General features: G+C 40.2%; 5 protein-coding genes across 5 annotated transcripts; 3 read left to right on the top strand and 2 right to left on the bottom strand.

The window, feature by feature from the left end:
* Positions 1-4,516: 4,516 nt before the first annotated feature.
* On the top strand, positions 4,517-6,570 carry ASPZODRAFT_159850 (hypothetical protein; the record flags this gene model as incomplete). Its single annotated transcript, XM_022726434.1, has 2 exons — positions 4,517-4,545; positions 5,308-6,570. The coding sequence occupies 2 exons, from the start codon at positions 4,517-4,519 to the stop codon at positions 6,488-6,490; spliced, it is 1,212 nt and encodes a 403-aa protein (XP_022580838.1). The 3' UTR covers positions 6,491-6,570.
* Positions 6,571-6,821: 251 nt separating this feature from the next.
* Positions 6,822-10,099, bottom strand: ASPZODRAFT_133366 (hypothetical protein). The gene is made up of 4 exons (XM_022723258.1): positions 9,968-10,099; positions 8,369-9,909; positions 7,195-8,315; positions 6,822-7,094 (listed from the first exon to the last, which is right to left on the bottom strand). Exons 2-4 carry the CDS (start codon positions 9,806-9,808, stop codon positions 7,064-7,066), a joined length of 2,592 nt encoding a protein of 863 aa, XP_022580837.1. The 5' UTR covers positions 9,809-9,909; positions 9,968-10,099; the 3' UTR covers positions 6,822-7,063.
* Positions 10,100-10,833: 734 nt separating this feature from the next.
* On the top strand, positions 10,834-12,286 carry ASPZODRAFT_133364 (hypothetical protein). Its single transcript, XM_022723257.1, has 4 exons — positions 10,834-11,064; positions 11,281-11,426; positions 11,485-11,622; positions 11,688-12,286. Exons 1-4 carry the CDS (start codon positions 11,016-11,018, stop codon positions 11,877-11,879), a joined length of 525 nt encoding a protein of 174 aa, XP_022580836.1. The 5' UTR covers positions 10,834-11,015; the 3' UTR covers positions 11,880-12,286.
* Positions 11,971-15,679, bottom strand: ASPZODRAFT_2103593 (hypothetical protein). The gene is made up of 7 exons (XM_022727706.1): positions 15,241-15,679; positions 15,004-15,149; positions 14,923-14,949; positions 14,823-14,858; positions 14,121-14,769; positions 12,361-14,060; positions 11,971-12,306 (listed from the first exon to the last, which is right to left on the bottom strand). The coding sequence occupies exons 1-7, from the start codon at positions 15,482-15,484 to the stop codon at positions 12,133-12,135; spliced, it is 2,976 nt and encodes a 991-aa protein (XP_022580835.1). The 5' UTR covers positions 15,485-15,679; the 3' UTR covers positions 11,971-12,132.
* Positions 15,440-16,484, top strand: ASPZODRAFT_133361 (hypothetical protein). Its single transcript, XM_022723256.1, has 2 exons — positions 15,440-15,719; positions 15,805-16,484. The coding sequence occupies exons 1-2, from the start codon at positions 15,620-15,622 to the stop codon at positions 16,266-16,268; spliced, it is 564 nt and encodes a 187-aa protein (XP_022580834.1). The 5' UTR covers positions 15,440-15,619; the 3' UTR covers positions 16,269-16,484.
* Positions 16,485-16,883: the final 399 nt, after the last annotated feature.

Genomic DNA, 16,883 nt, shown 5'->3' with positions numbered 1-16,883 from the left:
CCTAGTTAGGCTTAGCACCATCCTGCTTGCCTTTTCTCTCTCGCCTGCGCGCATCCTAGATCACCACCACTATCATCTATCCACACATCTCTTCCGCTTTCTCCAGGCCATCCGTTGCCTAACATAATAGCATATCACATTTCCTTCTAGGTCCAGCATCATATTTATCTTTTTCATATTAATTTATTCCTATTAAGAATTAGGGCCTACAGGCCAGGCCTGGGGGCCATAAAGCCTCCAGGCCCAACGCGTCGCGTCAATATAAGAAAAATTCAGAAATTAATGCCTATGGGCAAGGCCTACAGGCAGGGGCCTCTAGGTCACCATCAAGATTCAACATCAACAATTTAACGTCGACAATTCAACATTAACATTTTTTTTATTATGATTTAATAAGAATAGCATCACCAACCCTAGGGGCATGCGCCAATAACCCCCCCCTCCTATTACGACCAAAACCTTCAAATCGCGACTAGAAACGACCACAGATAGGGATCATAGGATAACTATAAGAAATGGCGTATCCTATATGGCAACTATAAGATAGCGAATAGTGATAGTGATATAAGGAAAGGCGATATCTAAGGGCTAAGAGGAGGATTAAGATCATGATTTTTTTTTTTATGTATTTAGCATCAGGTAGAGCGCTTTAGTAAAGGGGGGTATATTAGAGGTGTCTGCCTAATTAGGCTTAGCACCATCCTACTTGCCTTTTCTCTCTCACCTGCGCGCATCCTAGATCACCACCACTATCATCTATCCACACATCTCTTCCGCTTTCTCCAGGCCATCCGTGCCTGACAATTACTAAAGATTAAGTTATAAAAATTAAAAATATTTAAATAATAATTAATGAATTTATAAATATATTCTTAATATTTAATAAATAGATCCTTTTATTTAAAATAAATATTAATAATAAATATTATTATATATAAAGCTTATTCAATTATCATAATAATTATTAATAATAGGATTATAATTTTAATAAGACTCATATCTTTATTATATTAAAAATTATAATTAATATTCTACTCTTAATAATTATAATACTTAATATATTAATAAAATAGATCAACTCTATTCTAATATATTAAATTATTAAATTAATTAATTAATACATTTTCATATAATTCTTAATAAAATTTAATTAAACCAATAAATAATATAATGTATCCTTTTTAATAAGTATTATAGTAATTAATAATATTACAAAATAAAATAATTAATTTAAAACTTATAAAACTTAAATTTATATTGATTATTAATAATCCTTATATTTATATCTATAAATAAAATACTTTAATAATAATTTTAATATATATTAATAATATATTAATTACTTTATTTATTAAAAAGAAATTAATAATATTAAAAATTAATTAAATAAAACCTTTTTTCTTAAGATTATTAATAAATTATTAAAACTTCTTAAAATATTATTTAATATATAATTATATTAATAGAATAATTGAGATCTTATAAGTATCTTATATTAAATAATAGTTATTAAAATTAAAGTATATTTAATTATATATTAATTAATATATTAATAAATTTATAATATTTAAAGCTTTTTAATAGCTAATCCCCTTTTCTAAATCTCTTTTAATATTTAAAAATTATAAATAAAATTAATTAATTAACTATAAAGGGTTTTATGAATATTATATATATAATTAATTATTTCTAATACTAGTTTTTATTAAAAATATAAATTAATATTATAATTATTAAATATCTTCTAAAATATTTAAAGTATTATAAGAATAATAATATGATTTCAAAATATAGATTATATAAATGCCTAGCCATTTATATTAATATTAATTATATAAATAATAATAATAATAATAAGTTAATAAAAATATATATTACAATCTTTATAAATCCTATAGACTTTATATAGATAAATATTTATTATTATATCAAATATTATTATTAAATTCTATACTTTATTATAAATAATTAAAGAGACTGTATAATTTAAAAAGTTAATTATTATTATAAATATTAAAAAAAAACCTTAGTCTTATTTATATTAACTTATTTTATATTATAGATATTCTTAAAAAGAATAAATTTAATATAATAATTAAATACATCAAAACTTTTTTTATAATATAATTAATAAGAGATTAATTAAGATTAAACAAATAAATAATTATATAAACTTTATTGATAGCTTAATAAAGTCTTTAAACTAGATAAAGTATATTATTTTTAAAAAATTAATAGATCTTTAGAAAGTAGCTATATTAATCTATATTAAAAATAAATTAAATAAGAAATAATTAATAAGTAATAAGTAATAAGTAAATAATCTCTTTTTCTATTATTATATACTTTAATTGATATTAAATAAAGAGATTAATTAGTCTAGATAAATACTCAATAATAAGGGGTATATTAAAGATATATACTTCATTGGGCTTTATAGTATTTTATTTAATATAGCTTTACTATATAATCACCTATTTTATATTTAAGCTATAGTAGTAATAGTAACTATTAGCTATATCTTCCCTCTTTAGGCCTGCTGGGCCAACATAATTTATTAAATAGGATATAATAACTAATAATAATGATAGTGGATTAATTATTAGGAGATGACTATGACTATTAAGATGAAGGCAGTCATGTGGTGAGGCTAGCGCTATTATCTATACCCTACTGATAATTAGTTTTAGCTAGATAATTCTATAATCAAGGTCATATAAGCCTAATATAGTACTACAATACCAGAATAATATTAACTATCTTATATCTAATATATATTATATATCTTTAATACTGTACATAATTAATAAATATATAATTTAGACTGGCTATACCTGACCTGGTGAACCTGACCCAACCTGACCTAACCTGCGCCCAGGTCAGGTATAGGTTTACTAATTAGAACCTATAGCTATACTCATCAGGTATTATACTCACCTATTAAGTATAAGTAAACCTATAGATATATTAAATTACTATATTGTATTGAATAAAGAGTACTAAAGTCCAACCGAATTTTATTTATATATATTAAATAAGATATATTATATAATATAAATTATTATATAATATATAATATATTAATATTTTCTATGTATATTTATAATATTATAGTAAATTATTATAAGTTAGGTAAGTATAGGTATAGATTAAACCTAATCTATACTAATTTATTAAGATAATAACTATAGGCTTAATATTATATGCTAGGTACCTATAAGTTTCCTAATTAAAACCCACTATACCTATGGGTGGATATAGGTTTATATTAGGCATACCCAGAAACCTAGCAGGTTAGGAATCTAGCGCCCTAAACCCAACCCGCAGGTTGGGTTTAGCCAGTGTTATATATTAAAGATTATTATATTAAATTTTTTTTATATACTTATAGTGAAGACTTATTGTAACCTTTATAAACAAGTTTTTTAATAATATGCATTATAATACCATATATATATATATATACATATAGCCATGCACTATTGCACGGTTTAACTGGGGTTGGAAGATTCTGCCGTTTTTAGTTCCCATGCTTCCCCAGTCAGTTTTTCCTGGCCTCTGTCGTCTCCGTCAAGCCTCCCCCACATGATTGCGAGGTTCAAGGCTTCTTATTATTGTTATTATTCTTATCATCTCAAATTTAATATATCAAGTGCTTTATCTTTTAGAGATTACCAATAAATTAGTTAAACAGTAAAACCTCTTAGTAATAAGCTTAAATAATATTATAAGCTAAATTCTATGCCAAGGCACTAAAAAGTCACTGATCTGATAGATAAAGGGATGGGCCTCAGCAGGCCCGTGGCGCACAGGCCTGGAAGATATTTCTACTAAGGTATATAGCCCTAGTTAGCATACTCTAACCATCACCAACTTTATAAATGCTTAAAACAAGTCAATACTATAGACAATAAAAAATTGACATAAAAATTCACAAAATAACTAGTAAATTTATTATCTAAACATTTTGACCCTTGAGCAGTTGTCTGAGCCGCGCTACGCGCAGAACTTGATGGCTTGACTAGGAAGGGAGACCGATTTATCAAAAATATGTGGGTATTAGGAAAAGAACAAATAAATAGCACAGGTAGTGAAAGGTAAATAACTACTAGGTGCCTAAATATTTAAAAGAGCACTATACTCTACCCTATTGCTGCCCATGGTTCCACACTACTACATATAGCTATTACCTCCCTGCCTTATCTACCTATCTCTCTCGATGTCAAGGTCCATTACAAGGCCGCCTAACATATCTACTTTGTTAACCCCATAAAGCCACATAAATTGGGTTGAATAATGATTTCCCATCACAAATAACTTCTCCAAGTTAGCAGGCTCAGCCGTTTCCCTCGCGGTCGCCTGTTCTTTCGGTTTCCCTCGCGGTCGCCTGTTCTTTCATATTACCTTTCTCAACAAACTCCCTATACTTCAAGTAATTCTATGGAAAATAAACACCTAGACCCTAGCAATTTCGATTTGAATGACATCCAAATTGGCGAAAAAGCCAGAGGTCAACATGTCTTCCCGGCCCCTATCTCCAGAGCAGCCTCGCAGACCAAGGAGATTTCTTGCCCAGCCTCTTGAGATGTCCACCTATAGCTCAAAAGACCAACGGAGATTGAGTCCAACGCAGGAGCAGCCTACACTTGAAGCTTACACACGCCAGTCTAAAACCACCTGTCAAGTGCCGCAGCCACCTGATGAAGCCATTTCGGCAATATCCTCCCAACCTAATATTTGTCTAGACAACAGCCTTTCTGATGTGTCATCCGGCGATATTGCAAAGGGAAAGCGGGGGCAAAAGCCGCCTAGGAAGTTTTTGGTGGAACCTGTCGATACATATACCTTCAGCAGTCGTCGAGAAAAAGAACAAGCGTGGTCGTCGAATTCCATTGCAACGCCGTTAACTTCATGTAGCCAACAGATTGGACCAAGAAAATTCGCACCGCAGCTTATAGAGACCGCCAAACGCTCCTTCCGGAGAGGAAGCCAATGTTTAAATAATCCGGGAACTCCACTTAAAGCTCTGAACGACAAAGTTATTTGCTCTCGCCTTTTTGATTCCACAGTATTTCCACCCTTGAGCACGAATGCCTATGAAGGTTCCGAGTCACCTTTCTCTTATGCAAGCCTCGTGCGACGTCAAGAGAAGAGAACCCATTCTTTCCGAGTCCCTGACTTGCCAGTTATTCCATCTAGCAGCAGCGAGGATTCTGATACCTCAGCCCCATCCCTGTCTACATCACCATTTGCATCATCCGATGAGTCCATGAAACGTCATCAAAAACGCAAACAATTTCGAGAGAGTTGCGATGAGCGGTTTTCTGGCTACCTGCTCTCACTTGCTGCTAGTTCCACTGAAAAGCAGTTGAAGGAACAGGCTCTTGCGGCTTTCCCTAATGAGCAGGTTTACCAACCTGTAGCACATTTTGCTATCGACAAAGAAGACGCTGATTCGGAAGGTGAAGATTCTGCGTTTTTCGATACTAGCAACGAGCTTAGTCTCAGGCGCCAGTCGTCTGCGGATCTATCATGGGAACTTGAATGTATGCGCCAACATAAAGAAGAGGCCGAGATGAGAGACAGAGCAATGATCGGCCGTCAGAAACCAGCGTACACACCCGCAGAGGCTATGAAAGGGCAGGCCTTTGGCCGCTTACAGTCATTCCCCCCAACGAATACGCTTGAGGCATGGCAGAGAGACCCGAATATAACATTAATGCGACACGGCGCCAGTCCGCCCATGCTTGGCGATGATTTGGTTTTCCCTCAAAGTTTGTCTCCCAGGTCGACCCTTTGTGATGCCGAGCATGGACACGCAAGCACGTATCAGCAAGGGACCCAGGAGGAAACATGTGAGCATTGCGGTCTTTGGTGCGCGAGTGCTCACGTACACAATGATTGTGGTGGAGGCGGCTTGTGGAAGGGAACATGTCTCAAGGCGGGCGAACTCGGGTATCATCCCAGAGAGTCGGTTTTGTCTGGTATCATTACGCCAATACCACCTGTTGACGATGTGATTGTGGATCTTGATATCCCGTTGACAACGCCAACAATACAGAATGGCAAGCGTCCGTCCACTTGTACTTTGGAAGATGGCCTCTGTAAGGAAGGCGACAACACGGACTTTCTTACCAAAGGAGAGATTAACGAAGAGTTTAATGATACATTTGTCACTCAAATCTACAACTACCTCTCTCTCGGTTATCCTTCAGTGGCACGTTATTATGACCATGAGCTTAGCAAGATTTCGGGCATCTCTATAGACGCGCTCCGGCGAGATGATTTGAGTTCAGTGGCTCAAGGTCATGTCGGGATTGGGGAGCGTATCTTTCTGGATAAAGAAACCCCTGGTGGTAGATGCGTACGTTGGGTGGCATTGCAACTGTATATACATGAGTGGGCTAGACAGCAACCCAGGATGGTTAATGCTGATTCTAGCCTTGAAACCTGGGGAGTGAGAGAAAGAAGAGGAAGCTGGGCCATTTAAGAGTCTATAATGAATCAAGATCTTCTCTTTCTTTGGTAGTTTGTTACAATTATTACTGAAATATAAAACTATAAATGGGCAAAGTAGTATTAAGAGTAATCTTTACACATCATGGGACCCTTTGCCTAGGATTTTCAATAAAATGACATGAAAGTATCCACAATTCTAAGTGGTGTTCTTCTCCATTAAGCAAATTTCAAGTCTTGCTAGGAATGATAACAAAATAGGGTTAATAGTCCCATTATCACTTAGAGTGACGATTATTATCAAAAGGACAAGTCATTAAAAGATCTCTTTATATAATCTAAACCTACTTATTAGAGTAGCAAAAGCAGGTATAAGATGCATATTTTAGCCAATTCTCACATAAACCTAGATATTAACTATCAATAATAATGTTATTATAAATGTTGATATCAACACTGACTTCTCTTTAAACCCAAAAATGAGTATCAAATCTGCAGAAAAGGAAAAGAAGCATGATCATGTACTACATGAGAGTGATGTCAAAACATGAAGGTATAAGAGGAATCTGTAGAATGGCGATGCCCTCTAGGATGCACTAGGTGCTATTTAATCCGACAATGTTGCGTAGTGTTCAATCCTTGGTGGAAATCAGCCGATTAGTCCTCGCTCATGCCGGCTCTAGTCTTTGTCGAGGGCATGTGCCAACTCATAGATTTGGGGAATGAACCAACACTTACAAAGCATGCTCTTCTTGGAGAGTTTTGTATCTGAAGGCTTCCCGAATGTCAGGAACATTGCTCTTTGCAACATTGTTTCCGGAAACCCCAGAGAGATGGCAATTTATACCAAGCCATCTCTTCTTCAATGACAGCTCGAATCCACTTTGATTGACCGAGTTCTTGGCAAGTTCACACATATCAACAGCGCTGAACTTGTATATCTGCGCTGCCACAGAATATTCTTCAATCAATGGCTCCTTAGTAAAAGCAAATTGGAGAGGATCATCTGTTGATAACGACACATTCAAGCCCCTCTTGAAGAAATTTGCAAATGGATTCTTGTCATATGTGAGGAAAAGGGCATTATTGCTGAGAGGTGACATCGCAATGCCGATTTGATCCAGGTAAAACAAATACTGCAAAAGAGGGACCTTCCGGAGCAAGATTCCATGGCTGATACTGTGGCAGCATAAGAAACCCACTGCAAGATGATCAGGATCACCGGCTTCTCCACAGTGTGGTCGTAGAACAAAGGTGTTGAAACCACGCTCCTTTCGCCATGTATTCAAAGATGCCAAGTTGGCGAACATGAAGTAAACCCAGTAACTATAAGGGGGGTTTTGCTTGGTGCTCCACTCTCTAGGAATCGGATATTTTCGATAAAGCCGACGTTCTGCCTTACTTTCATCATCGACACTGTCGAACCCCACGACACGCTGCAAAAAGATGTGGAGTTTGGGGTGGCTGGAAGGATCCTGCGTTACCTCAAATAAGGGCCGAAATACGTTTGCTATGACCTGTTCAAAATTCTCCATCATGCCACTTGATCTGTAAACATCGTAGAGACGGGGCACCTGTATGAGCCAGCGAATATTTGGCGAAAACAGCTTATTGTCCACCACCCAGGCTGCGAGTTTGTCCCATTCTTGGATTGATCTTCCATAGATTGAGATCCGCCATTCTGCCATCTGGTACTTGCTAGATTCCAGATCGGACATAACCTCCTTTGTGATTTCTGCCAAGTAGCGCCCGTTGATAAAATTGTCAGTCTTCAGGAAAATTTCACGAAGACGAGACTCTCCGACTGGGTTGTACTTGAGATTGAATTTATCAAATCGGTGGAATGAGTCTGTGTGTGCCTTTAGGAGACCAGTTAGAAATGGACATCATTCGAAAACCGGGTGGAACATACATGCATATCCAGAGTATCAATACTCAAATCATAGGCCGTTAAGTTGATACTCTCGAAAACTTCCGCCAGAGTCAGATGTTTTCCATCGCGGAAAAGAACAACCTCGTCTGGAGACTTCTTCATTTTGCTTTTGATGAATCGTAACAAATGCTTCTGATTCATACAAGCCGAATGGTGAACATGGGTGTCAACCTTTCGGACATTATAGAAATCTCTATGAGGAACCTTTTTGCTATCGGCTATTTCCTGATATTCATTCAACAGCTTATACAACTGGAATTTGCCTTCCAAATATGAGAGTCGTCTGAAAGCGAAACTTTTTGCGGGTCCGTCAGATGAAACATCTATGATAGAATCGAGATCCATGTAAAAATCTCTCAAAGAAGGAACCTGAACAACAGGGTTGTGAGAGTGTGCGGCCGCCTGTGTTTTATAGACCTGATACACACTGTTTCCGTCCAACTCGAATACCCAACTCGACTTCTCAGGAAGAGGCATGAACTTCGACATATCGAAATCTTCGCCAATATCTTGGCCCATTTTTCTCCGTTTCCGCTCATCGTATACTCGTTCTCCTGAGCCAGATAGGTAAGATTCCTTTTCATTATCCCAGGCGGGTTCTGGAGGAGGTGGCTCGATTTTCCAGTCCGACTGATCCATAGGATTATCTCCGGGCCCTTGCAGTGACAGCTTTATATACCTAGAGCGCCTGTCGAGAAGCCCTTTGATCTTGTGGTATATCATGCTCAATTCAGAAGCGACCGCATTGTTGCTAGATGCAATGCCCCCAAAGGTTTGAGAAGTGGCGAGACCAATATTACTTGCAACTGTAGCGTCGCTGACTGAGGAGTAAAGTTCATGCTCATTCGGCAACCCCAGATTGTATGCATGATCCTCGTCGGGTTGATCAACGACCAGCATACTCTCCTCTGGCCCTGGGGAACGAACATTGTTTTCTTGATCAGAATGATTCGCCATCATAGAGGGCGTATTAGAAAGTCGCGGCGCCTCGCCTGTCTTGCCAACAGTCCTGGGGGTGTCTGATTCCCTGTTTGACGCATCGTCTTCAGGTGAGCTACCAGCAGCCGAGGTTGGCATTGAGCTTCGCGGAATTTCCGTGTCACCCTGTCGATTTGCCAGCTGGTGATGTTGATAAAACATCTTGGCTTCGGCGTGGCTTATAAATTTTTCGTAAGCATAATTGTATGTGGGAGTTTTCTGCTGCATATCCCTGGCTAGAAGACTTCCAGGAGAGTTGGTTCCCGGAGTCAAATCATGGTTATTGTGGTCTGCGGCATCTATGTCATCTTCACTTTGGGGTGTGAAACCTGCATCTTGACCGAGGCATGGCTTTGGGTCCCTTCCACTGATCGGTACGACTGAAGATGGATTGGCATTGGAACCAAGGCCAGTGGTTGTACTGGGCTGCGGGGAGCCCATTCCGAAAAGAATGTACACCTGTCAGAAGGCGCAATATGCCCTTGAATAGAGATATCACTCTTTATATTTTAGAACAGGGACACGGTATTTTATGATCTTGCCTCAAAACGGTCAGTTCAGGTAAACTAGCTTCCACAAAAGAACAGCGCTTTGAAGTACCCAACTTGTCCTGCTTAGAAGTCCACATAAAATCCTGGTTAGTGAATTTAGTAATACTTAGAAGCTGGTCAGATAGTGAACCTGACTATCTAGAGACCAGCAGCACGCTGTAGTTGAACAGAGAAAATATAGATTTGATGTTAGATTTTGGGAGCAGACCCGAAGTGAAGGTACCCAATTAGCTACCTACCTTGTGTATATAGGGCTACCCAAATGCCGACACTAGACTAATTTAATAGCACTAGTTAGTTCACGTAAATCCCTGTTGCATTTCTAAATATTATAGAATATATATTTTTTAATAATCGAGATCATCTAATTACGGGTAAATAGTTACAAGGGTTACTAAACTATTAATATATAGAAGGATAGTCCCCAGTGCCTATAATATACAGAAAGATCTATAAGTAATATGATAGACCAAATCTAAGATTATGAAGTTTTATTAAGTTCATATTTTTTGTAAGGGACACAGGCCTGCGCAGCTCACTGAGGTCCACAGCTCTGCAGTAGATAGGAACTTGGCGAGCTAGTAACTAGTAGGTACTTCAAGGCACTAGGTAAAACTGTAATCAGGCAGACTACCTAACCTATATATATACTAAGTTTTACTCTATTATAACTTGGCTAGATAAAAACCAGCCATATGGGTTAAATAAAAACAAGTCAGGTATCTTTGATTGTAAAGGCGAAATCAATCGAACTTCAAATAAATGTAAAGAGAGATTTTATTACAAGTTGAAGTTCTTAGACCCTGCCAATCAAAGAGTCTCTCAGGTAAATGAAAAAAAAAAAAACCTACTCTGTCGTGTACAAACAGAGTATAGGTAGTAAATACAAATCTTACGACTCTGCATCATTTAAATAGAAATTGGATGGACTGCTCGAGTATGGAGCATCCAAGGCGAAAATAAAGTTCATTCCTTTACTCCATACACACTTGAATCACTAGTTCTCAGATACTTCCTGGGACATAACTCTCTTCAAACCAGTTAACTTCCTTGCAGATCAGCCACTTCATTGTAGCAGATAAAAGCACATGACCAAGATGACCTCGCAAGCCAATCCTATTGTTTTTTTCGATATAAACCTTGCTGGTAAGTGGATTTATATACTATAGCAACCGCAAGCTGTTTCTCAGCCTATATTATGGCGTTGGGCTTTTTTTTTTCTGTGCTTGAAGTCTTCAAAGAAGAAAAGCAATGTCACAGCATTGATATAACGAGAAAGAGTGAATCTTTCCAGGAAAAGAAAAACATGAATCACAGATGTGCTGGCATTGCAAGCTAAGACCAAAACTCGAATTCGTATAGGGGAGCCTCTGGGCCGGATCAAAATAGAACTCTTTGCAGATGTCACCCCGAAAACAGCAGAGAATTTCCGACAGTTCTGTACTGGAGAAAGCAAAAACCCACAAGGACGTCCCCAGGGCTATAAAGGGTGTAAATTCCACCGGGTGGTGTGTCTATATAGGCCCCGGTCCTTGGATCCATGACTTGCTGACCGTCTTTATGTAGATCAAAGACTTCATGATCCAAGGTGGAGATTTCATTAATGGCGATGGCACAGGCAGTCTTTCTATCTACGGGACCTCGAGGTTTGCGGATGAGAACTTCGCTCTGAAGCACGATCGTGCTGGCTTACTGAGCATGGCGGTCTGTTGGCCATCGATATTGTTGCTAACCTTACTTGCTGAGGCATGGAAGCTGATTTGTTGCAGAATGCTGGTCCGAATACAAATGGCTGTCAGTTTTTCATCACTACAACCGCAACGCCATTTCTCAACAATAAACACGTTGTTTTTGGCCAAGTCATCGATGGCATGGATATCGTCCACATGATTGAGCATACTCGCACTACTCGAGAAAAGCCTAATCAGGATGTGGTTATTGCCCAGTGTGGAGAGATGTAGAGTGGGGTATTTGATATTCCTACAGACATACAGACATCCAGACATATGATACTTAAAAAGGATTGTCACCCATTTAAATAAATATCGAACGTCAAACGTCGAAACTATCTGACCTGCAAAATCGATAGTTGCCATCTTTTCAAGACTTGAAAAAAGTAGGACAGGGACAATTTGTAGTTTGAATAGAAACAATTGCATGACGAGGCCGATATGCCATAATCGATCATATATAACACCAACAGCTGCTGCTAGATTACAACTTGAATCGATTGAGATAATCGGTAGCCTGTGCAATCGCATCGTCGACTTTATCGGGGTTGATACCATTCCCGATAGATGTTGAGCCTTTGCCTCCAGCTTTACCTCCGATCATACTAGAGACGACACCGGCCCACTCACTTGCCGAGGCCCCTTGTTCGACTAAGGTCTTTTAATACATGTTAGTAAAGTCCACGAGAAAGTATGATTCTAGTCAACTGACCTGCGAGACATGGCAACCATGGGCAACTCTGCCCTGTGCGGGGTCTGCTGCAAAAATGTAGACCGACTTGTCCTGCATTTTTGACTTGACGTGGTTGAGAGCTTCGCTGACAGCCTTGGAGTTAGCAGAAATAGGCAATTGTACGACGAGCGACGATTTGCCCTCATTCTCGGAATTGCTAAAATATGAGACTATCGTATCGAGAGCCTTCTTAGACTCGAGTTTTTGCTGGGCCTTTTGCCCATCGATGACCTCTTTGTTGATCTTTGTGAAGTGCTGACGAAGTTTAGCTTTCTCGATGGCAGATATGGTGAGCTGGTTGAGCTCAGTCTGGATCTGCTTAGCCTCTTGCTCTTTTTCAGGGCCTAGTTTGAGTGCATCTAGGCGGTTTAGGCGTTCTCCAAATTCCTTTGCCACCCGCTGCACCTCAATGGCTTCTTCTCCTGTAACGGCAATGATTCTGCGGATACCCTTCGCAATACCACTTTCTTCCAGAATCACCAGCTCCTTGATGTCGCCAGTCTTCTGAACATGCGTCCCACCGCAAAACTCAAGACTGACCTCCTTCCAGCGGGGATTATGGACGTCTTTCATAATCTCATCGAGCTCTACTCCAACAGACACGACCCGTACAGGATCCGGATAAGTTTCGCCGAAAACAGCACGAACTCCCATTATTTCCCGGGCGGTTGCCAAAGGAACTTCTCTGGAGTATACGGCGCAATTTTGGCGTATGTACTCAACAGACTTTGCTTCAACTTCTGCAAGTTCTTGTTCTGATAGACCCGCTTTGCTGGAGAAATCGAATCTTAGTTTTTCGGGAGCCACCAGGGAGCCTTTCTGCTCAACCCCGTCACCAAGGACTTCGCGTAAAGCAAAGTTAAGAATGTGCGTCCCTGTATGATTGTTCCTGATAGGCCAGCGACGAAGTTCGTCATACTCACAAATGACGGTATCATCCAGGCTGAACGACCCATATTTCATGAACCCTGTGTGAAGTACGTAGCCAGCATAGAGCTGGACATCACCGACTTCAAGTTCTGCTTGACCATCAATAATGATCCTGCCCGTATCATTTTCCTGCCCGCCTTGTTCAGCGTAGAAGTTGGTCCGATCAAGAATAATGCCCAATTGTTCACCCTCTGGGATGTCTGCGGTCGATGTATGAAACAATTTCCCGTGATAGATCGCTTTAATTTGAGCGGTGATGTTTCCCTTTTCGAATTTAGCCGCATCGTCGGTCTTGCGAACATCATTCATCTTCTCAAGTTTGCCCAGGTCATGAACATCAAGCTTGACGGTATCCACTGCGGCTTTCTTTTGCCCTTTACTGGCCTCCTTTGCTTTCAGACGTGCCTCTTCGAACTCCGCATCGTCAATAGACAGCTGCCGTTCTTCTGCCATGATACGGGTCAGATCCACCGGAAAGCCGAAGGTGTCATAGAGCCTCCACACATCAGCACCGTGCAATTTGTTAAGACTTTTGAGTTTAGCCTGCTGTGCGTAGTGTTCAAACTGTCTTTCTCCCCGGTCTAGGGTTTTTGCGAAAGAAATTTCCTCTTCATTGAGAATCTCAATGACATCCTGTTGCTTCTTCTTTATTTCAGGGAACATGTCTCCCATCTGATCAACGAGAGCGGGCACGAGCTTGGAGAAGAAGCTTCCAATCTCAACCTCGAAATACTTCCGAGCAAAGCGAGCTCCTCTCCGAAGAACCCGACGGACGACATAGCCGCGGCCTTCGTTGTTAGGAATAGCACCGTCGGAGATCGCGAATGTCAGAGTGCGAACATGATCCGCAATCACTCGATAAGCAGTATCAATGCCATCGGAGTCATCGGCACCGAACCTTCCGCGATACTCGCAGGCTCCAGTGATTTCTTGGATTTTCTGGAAAAGGGGTGTGAACACATCAGTGTCGTAATTAGACGATTTATTTTGGAGGATCGAGACAAGTCTTTCGAATCCCATGCCAGTGTCCACGTGCTTATTGGGCAAAGGTCGCAGCGACCTATCCGGCTCGCGATTGTATTGAATGAAAACGTTATTCCAGATCTCAATGACGTTCGGGTCATCTTGGTTCACAAGATAGGAGGCATTCCGGCCACCGATGCGATCATAGTGAACCTCGCTGCATGGTCCACAAGGGCCCTGATCACCCATCTCCCAGAAGTTGTCTTTCATGTTTCCGGGGAGGATATGATCTTCTGGGACCCCGACTGCGCGCCATAAATCTTTGGCCTCAAGGTCTGGTTCAAGGCCGCCGGCCACATCTCCTTCAAAGTAGGTCACATACAAGCGCTCTGGTTCCAAGCCATAGACGGTCGTTAAAAGTTCCCAGGAATACTTGATAGCCTCTTCCTTGAAGTAATCACCAAAGCTCCAGTTACCGAGCATTTCAAAGAAAGTCTAAGGTCGAGTTAGCCAGGTCATATCAAGCGTTTCCAATCCGGCATGCATACATGGTGATAGCTGTCCTTTCCCACATCGTCCAGGTCCTATGTGAAAGAGTCAGTTGCGATATATCGAAAAGAGTTTCATGGGCTTCCAGAATCCTCTTACATTATGCTTACCGCCAGCGCGTATGCACTAGATAAAGCAAGTTAGCCCAGAATAATATATCCAGTATTTATAATGAATCACCTTCTGAGAGTTCACGGCGCGTTTCAGTTGGGCAAAGTCGGACTGAGGGTCAACAGTTCCAAGAAATATGGACTTATATTGGTTCATTCCTGCATTTGTGAAGAGCAGGGTTGGATCCGATAGTGGAACAACGGACGAAGAAGGCACTGTAATTATAGTTAAGATCAATTCCTAGTAAGAAAATAGTTGGAGGGGTAGCATGTCGCAAAGCGTGGGTGGCTCCAAGTGAAATCTTACCGAATGTATGACCTTTCTTTTGGAAATAATCCAAAAAGGTCTCTCGAACATAAGGAGCAGTCCATTCCGGACCACCTTCGAGACGAGACATCGTTCTGAAGCCTTTAATCAAGATGGTAGTGACAGATCGTGGTGGGGTTAGACTGAATTGGTGATGAGAAAAGTTTCTGGGGTTGGACCTAAAAAGCGAAAAACTGTGACTCAAAACCAAACCCCCAACCCTCGAAAGCTCTGGAACTCGCATGAAGGGACATGCATAAGAATAATTAAACGCTAATGGTCATCTGTTTTTTGCACAAAAAGGATCGATGGAAGCAGAATGAATGTTTTTCATGTAAACTAAACGCAAAGCAAGCTTCCCAAACCATATTCCACGGGGATGGTGTGTCCTGCAGTGGGAAACGGCAAAAAACGCTCTGCCGAGTATGACCTTGAGGGGGATCAACCACTTGCGAAGAAATTTGGACATCTACAACTAGGTAAAATATGGACACCCTTTGTCTCGTATTGTTGAAATATATTTTATTCGTCGCATTAACAGCCTTGATAATTCGCATGGTGCAGTAGATTCTAAACGCCCCCCCCCACGAAATGATCACCCCTCCAAGGCATCCCTCATAGAAAGTAATGAGAGGATGCTGCTGGATGATACCAAGGACACGATATATATACACGACCTAGAACAGGAGATAAGAGATATTGAGGCTCAAGAGCAGTACATTACCTTCTGCCTGCCAAATATTAAAGATGTTGCTTCAGTGCCGAAGTCGATCCTTACCAACAGTTCCAAGAAAAACAACGAGCTTGTTTTATACCGAGAACCGGCCTCTTTAACCGTCCCTCAGGAACACGACAACGTGCGACGAGCGATCATCGAGTCCAGGGCACGAGCCAGAGCAAAGCAAAGCGAGCGCAGTGAATCAAACCAAGCAGCCGCAAGCGGGGACGCGACCGCGCAGCCCGATTCTGTCAAATCCAACGTGATGTCTAATGATTCAGACCAGGATGAAATGGATATTGATATTTAGAGCTCATGATTACAGAATACCTGGGGGTATCTACGGCTCCCAGGTAGGCAACGCCTTCTTGCTGGTTTCTCAAGCTTGCCTCGGTCATTGACTTTTGGATACACTTACTGTAACTATAGACCCAGATACATTAGGTCCTCTTTTCGCGAGCTGTTGATATGTACTTAGCTTGAAACAAGACTTTGATAAATTATTCAAAAGCTTCGATTAATCGAATAATCCATTTAACCCCCTCCCCCCAATTTTTCTACTTGGGATTTTCAAAGACGGCTCAAATTGAAACTTCCATTACGTGTACGGAGTAGCACTGATACAAGGTTCCTCGATGCGGACTTGCCTTGAGCCTATCTAACCTAGGTACTTCTTTTTGCCCCACGCCACAGCGATCAGCCCGCCCGCCACACTCATTTGACCGATCATCTCTCCCAGCAACCTTCGCGTGGTTTGCATACCTATGGAATATGTTCATACAATAAAGCATGCCTAGCGCTTCCCTTCAATGCCAACATAGCGCTGCGACATATTATTCTATTGTGAGACCAACACCCAATTGGACATGGCCTAGAAAGCCATCGCTACCTTTGGTGCTTGCATGCCTGAGCCAGGCGCATATAT

This window comes from Penicilliopsis zonata (genome assembly GCF_001890105.1).
Source record: "Penicilliopsis zonata CBS 506.65 unplaced genomic scaffold ASPZOscaffold_8, whole genome shotgun sequence".
Taxonomy (NCBI): domain Eukaryota; kingdom Fungi; phylum Ascomycota; class Eurotiomycetes; order Eurotiales; family Aspergillaceae; genus Penicilliopsis; species Penicilliopsis zonata.
Note: the sequence above shows the minus strand (reverse complement) of the source record. Positions and strands in the feature narration are given on the sequence as shown.

Coding starts and splice junctions, on each gene's coding strand:
- ASPZODRAFT_133366 (XM_022723258.1), bottom strand. CDS start 9,808: ATGGGCTCCCCGCAGCCCAGTACAACCACTGGCCTTGGTTCCAATGCC. Junction 8,316..8,368: donor TTGATACTCTGGATATGCAT/GTATGTTCCACC, acceptor GGTCTCCTAAAG/GCACACACAGACTCATTCCA. Junction 7,095..7,194: donor CTCCAAGAAGAGCATGCTTT/GTAAGTGTTGGT, acceptor ATTTCCACCAAG/GATTGAACACTACGCAACAT.
- ASPZODRAFT_133364 (XM_022723257.1), top strand. CDS start 11,016: ATGACCTCGCAAGCCAATCCTATTGTTTTTTTCGATATAAACCTTGCT. Junction 11,065..11,280: donor TTTCGATATAAACCTTGCTG/GTAAGTGGATTT, acceptor GAATTCGTATAG/GGGAGCCTCTGGGCCGGATC. Junction 11,623..11,687: donor CTGGCTTACTGAGCATGGCG/GTCTGTTGGCCA, acceptor GATTTGTTGCAG/AATGCTGGTCCGAATACAAA.
- ASPZODRAFT_2103593 (XM_022727706.1), bottom strand. CDS start 15,484: ATGCGAGTTCCAGAGCTTTCGAGGGTTGGGGGTTTGGTTTTGAGTCAC. Junction 15,150..15,240: donor AAAGAAAGGTCATACATTCG/GTAAGATTTCAC, acceptor CTATAATTACAG/TGCCTTCTTCGTCCGTTGTT. Junction 12,307..12,360: donor ATGGTTGCCATGTCTCGCAG/GTCAGTTGACTA, acceptor ATGTATTAAAAG/ACCTTAGTCGAACAAGGGGC.
- ASPZODRAFT_133361 (XM_022723256.1), top strand. CDS start 15,620: ATGGTGTGTCCTGCAGTGGGAAACGGCAAAAAACGCTCTGCCGAGTAT. Junction 15,720..15,804: donor ATTTGGACATCTACAACTAG/GTAAAATATGGA, acceptor CGCATGGTGCAG/TAGATTCTAAACGCCCCCCC.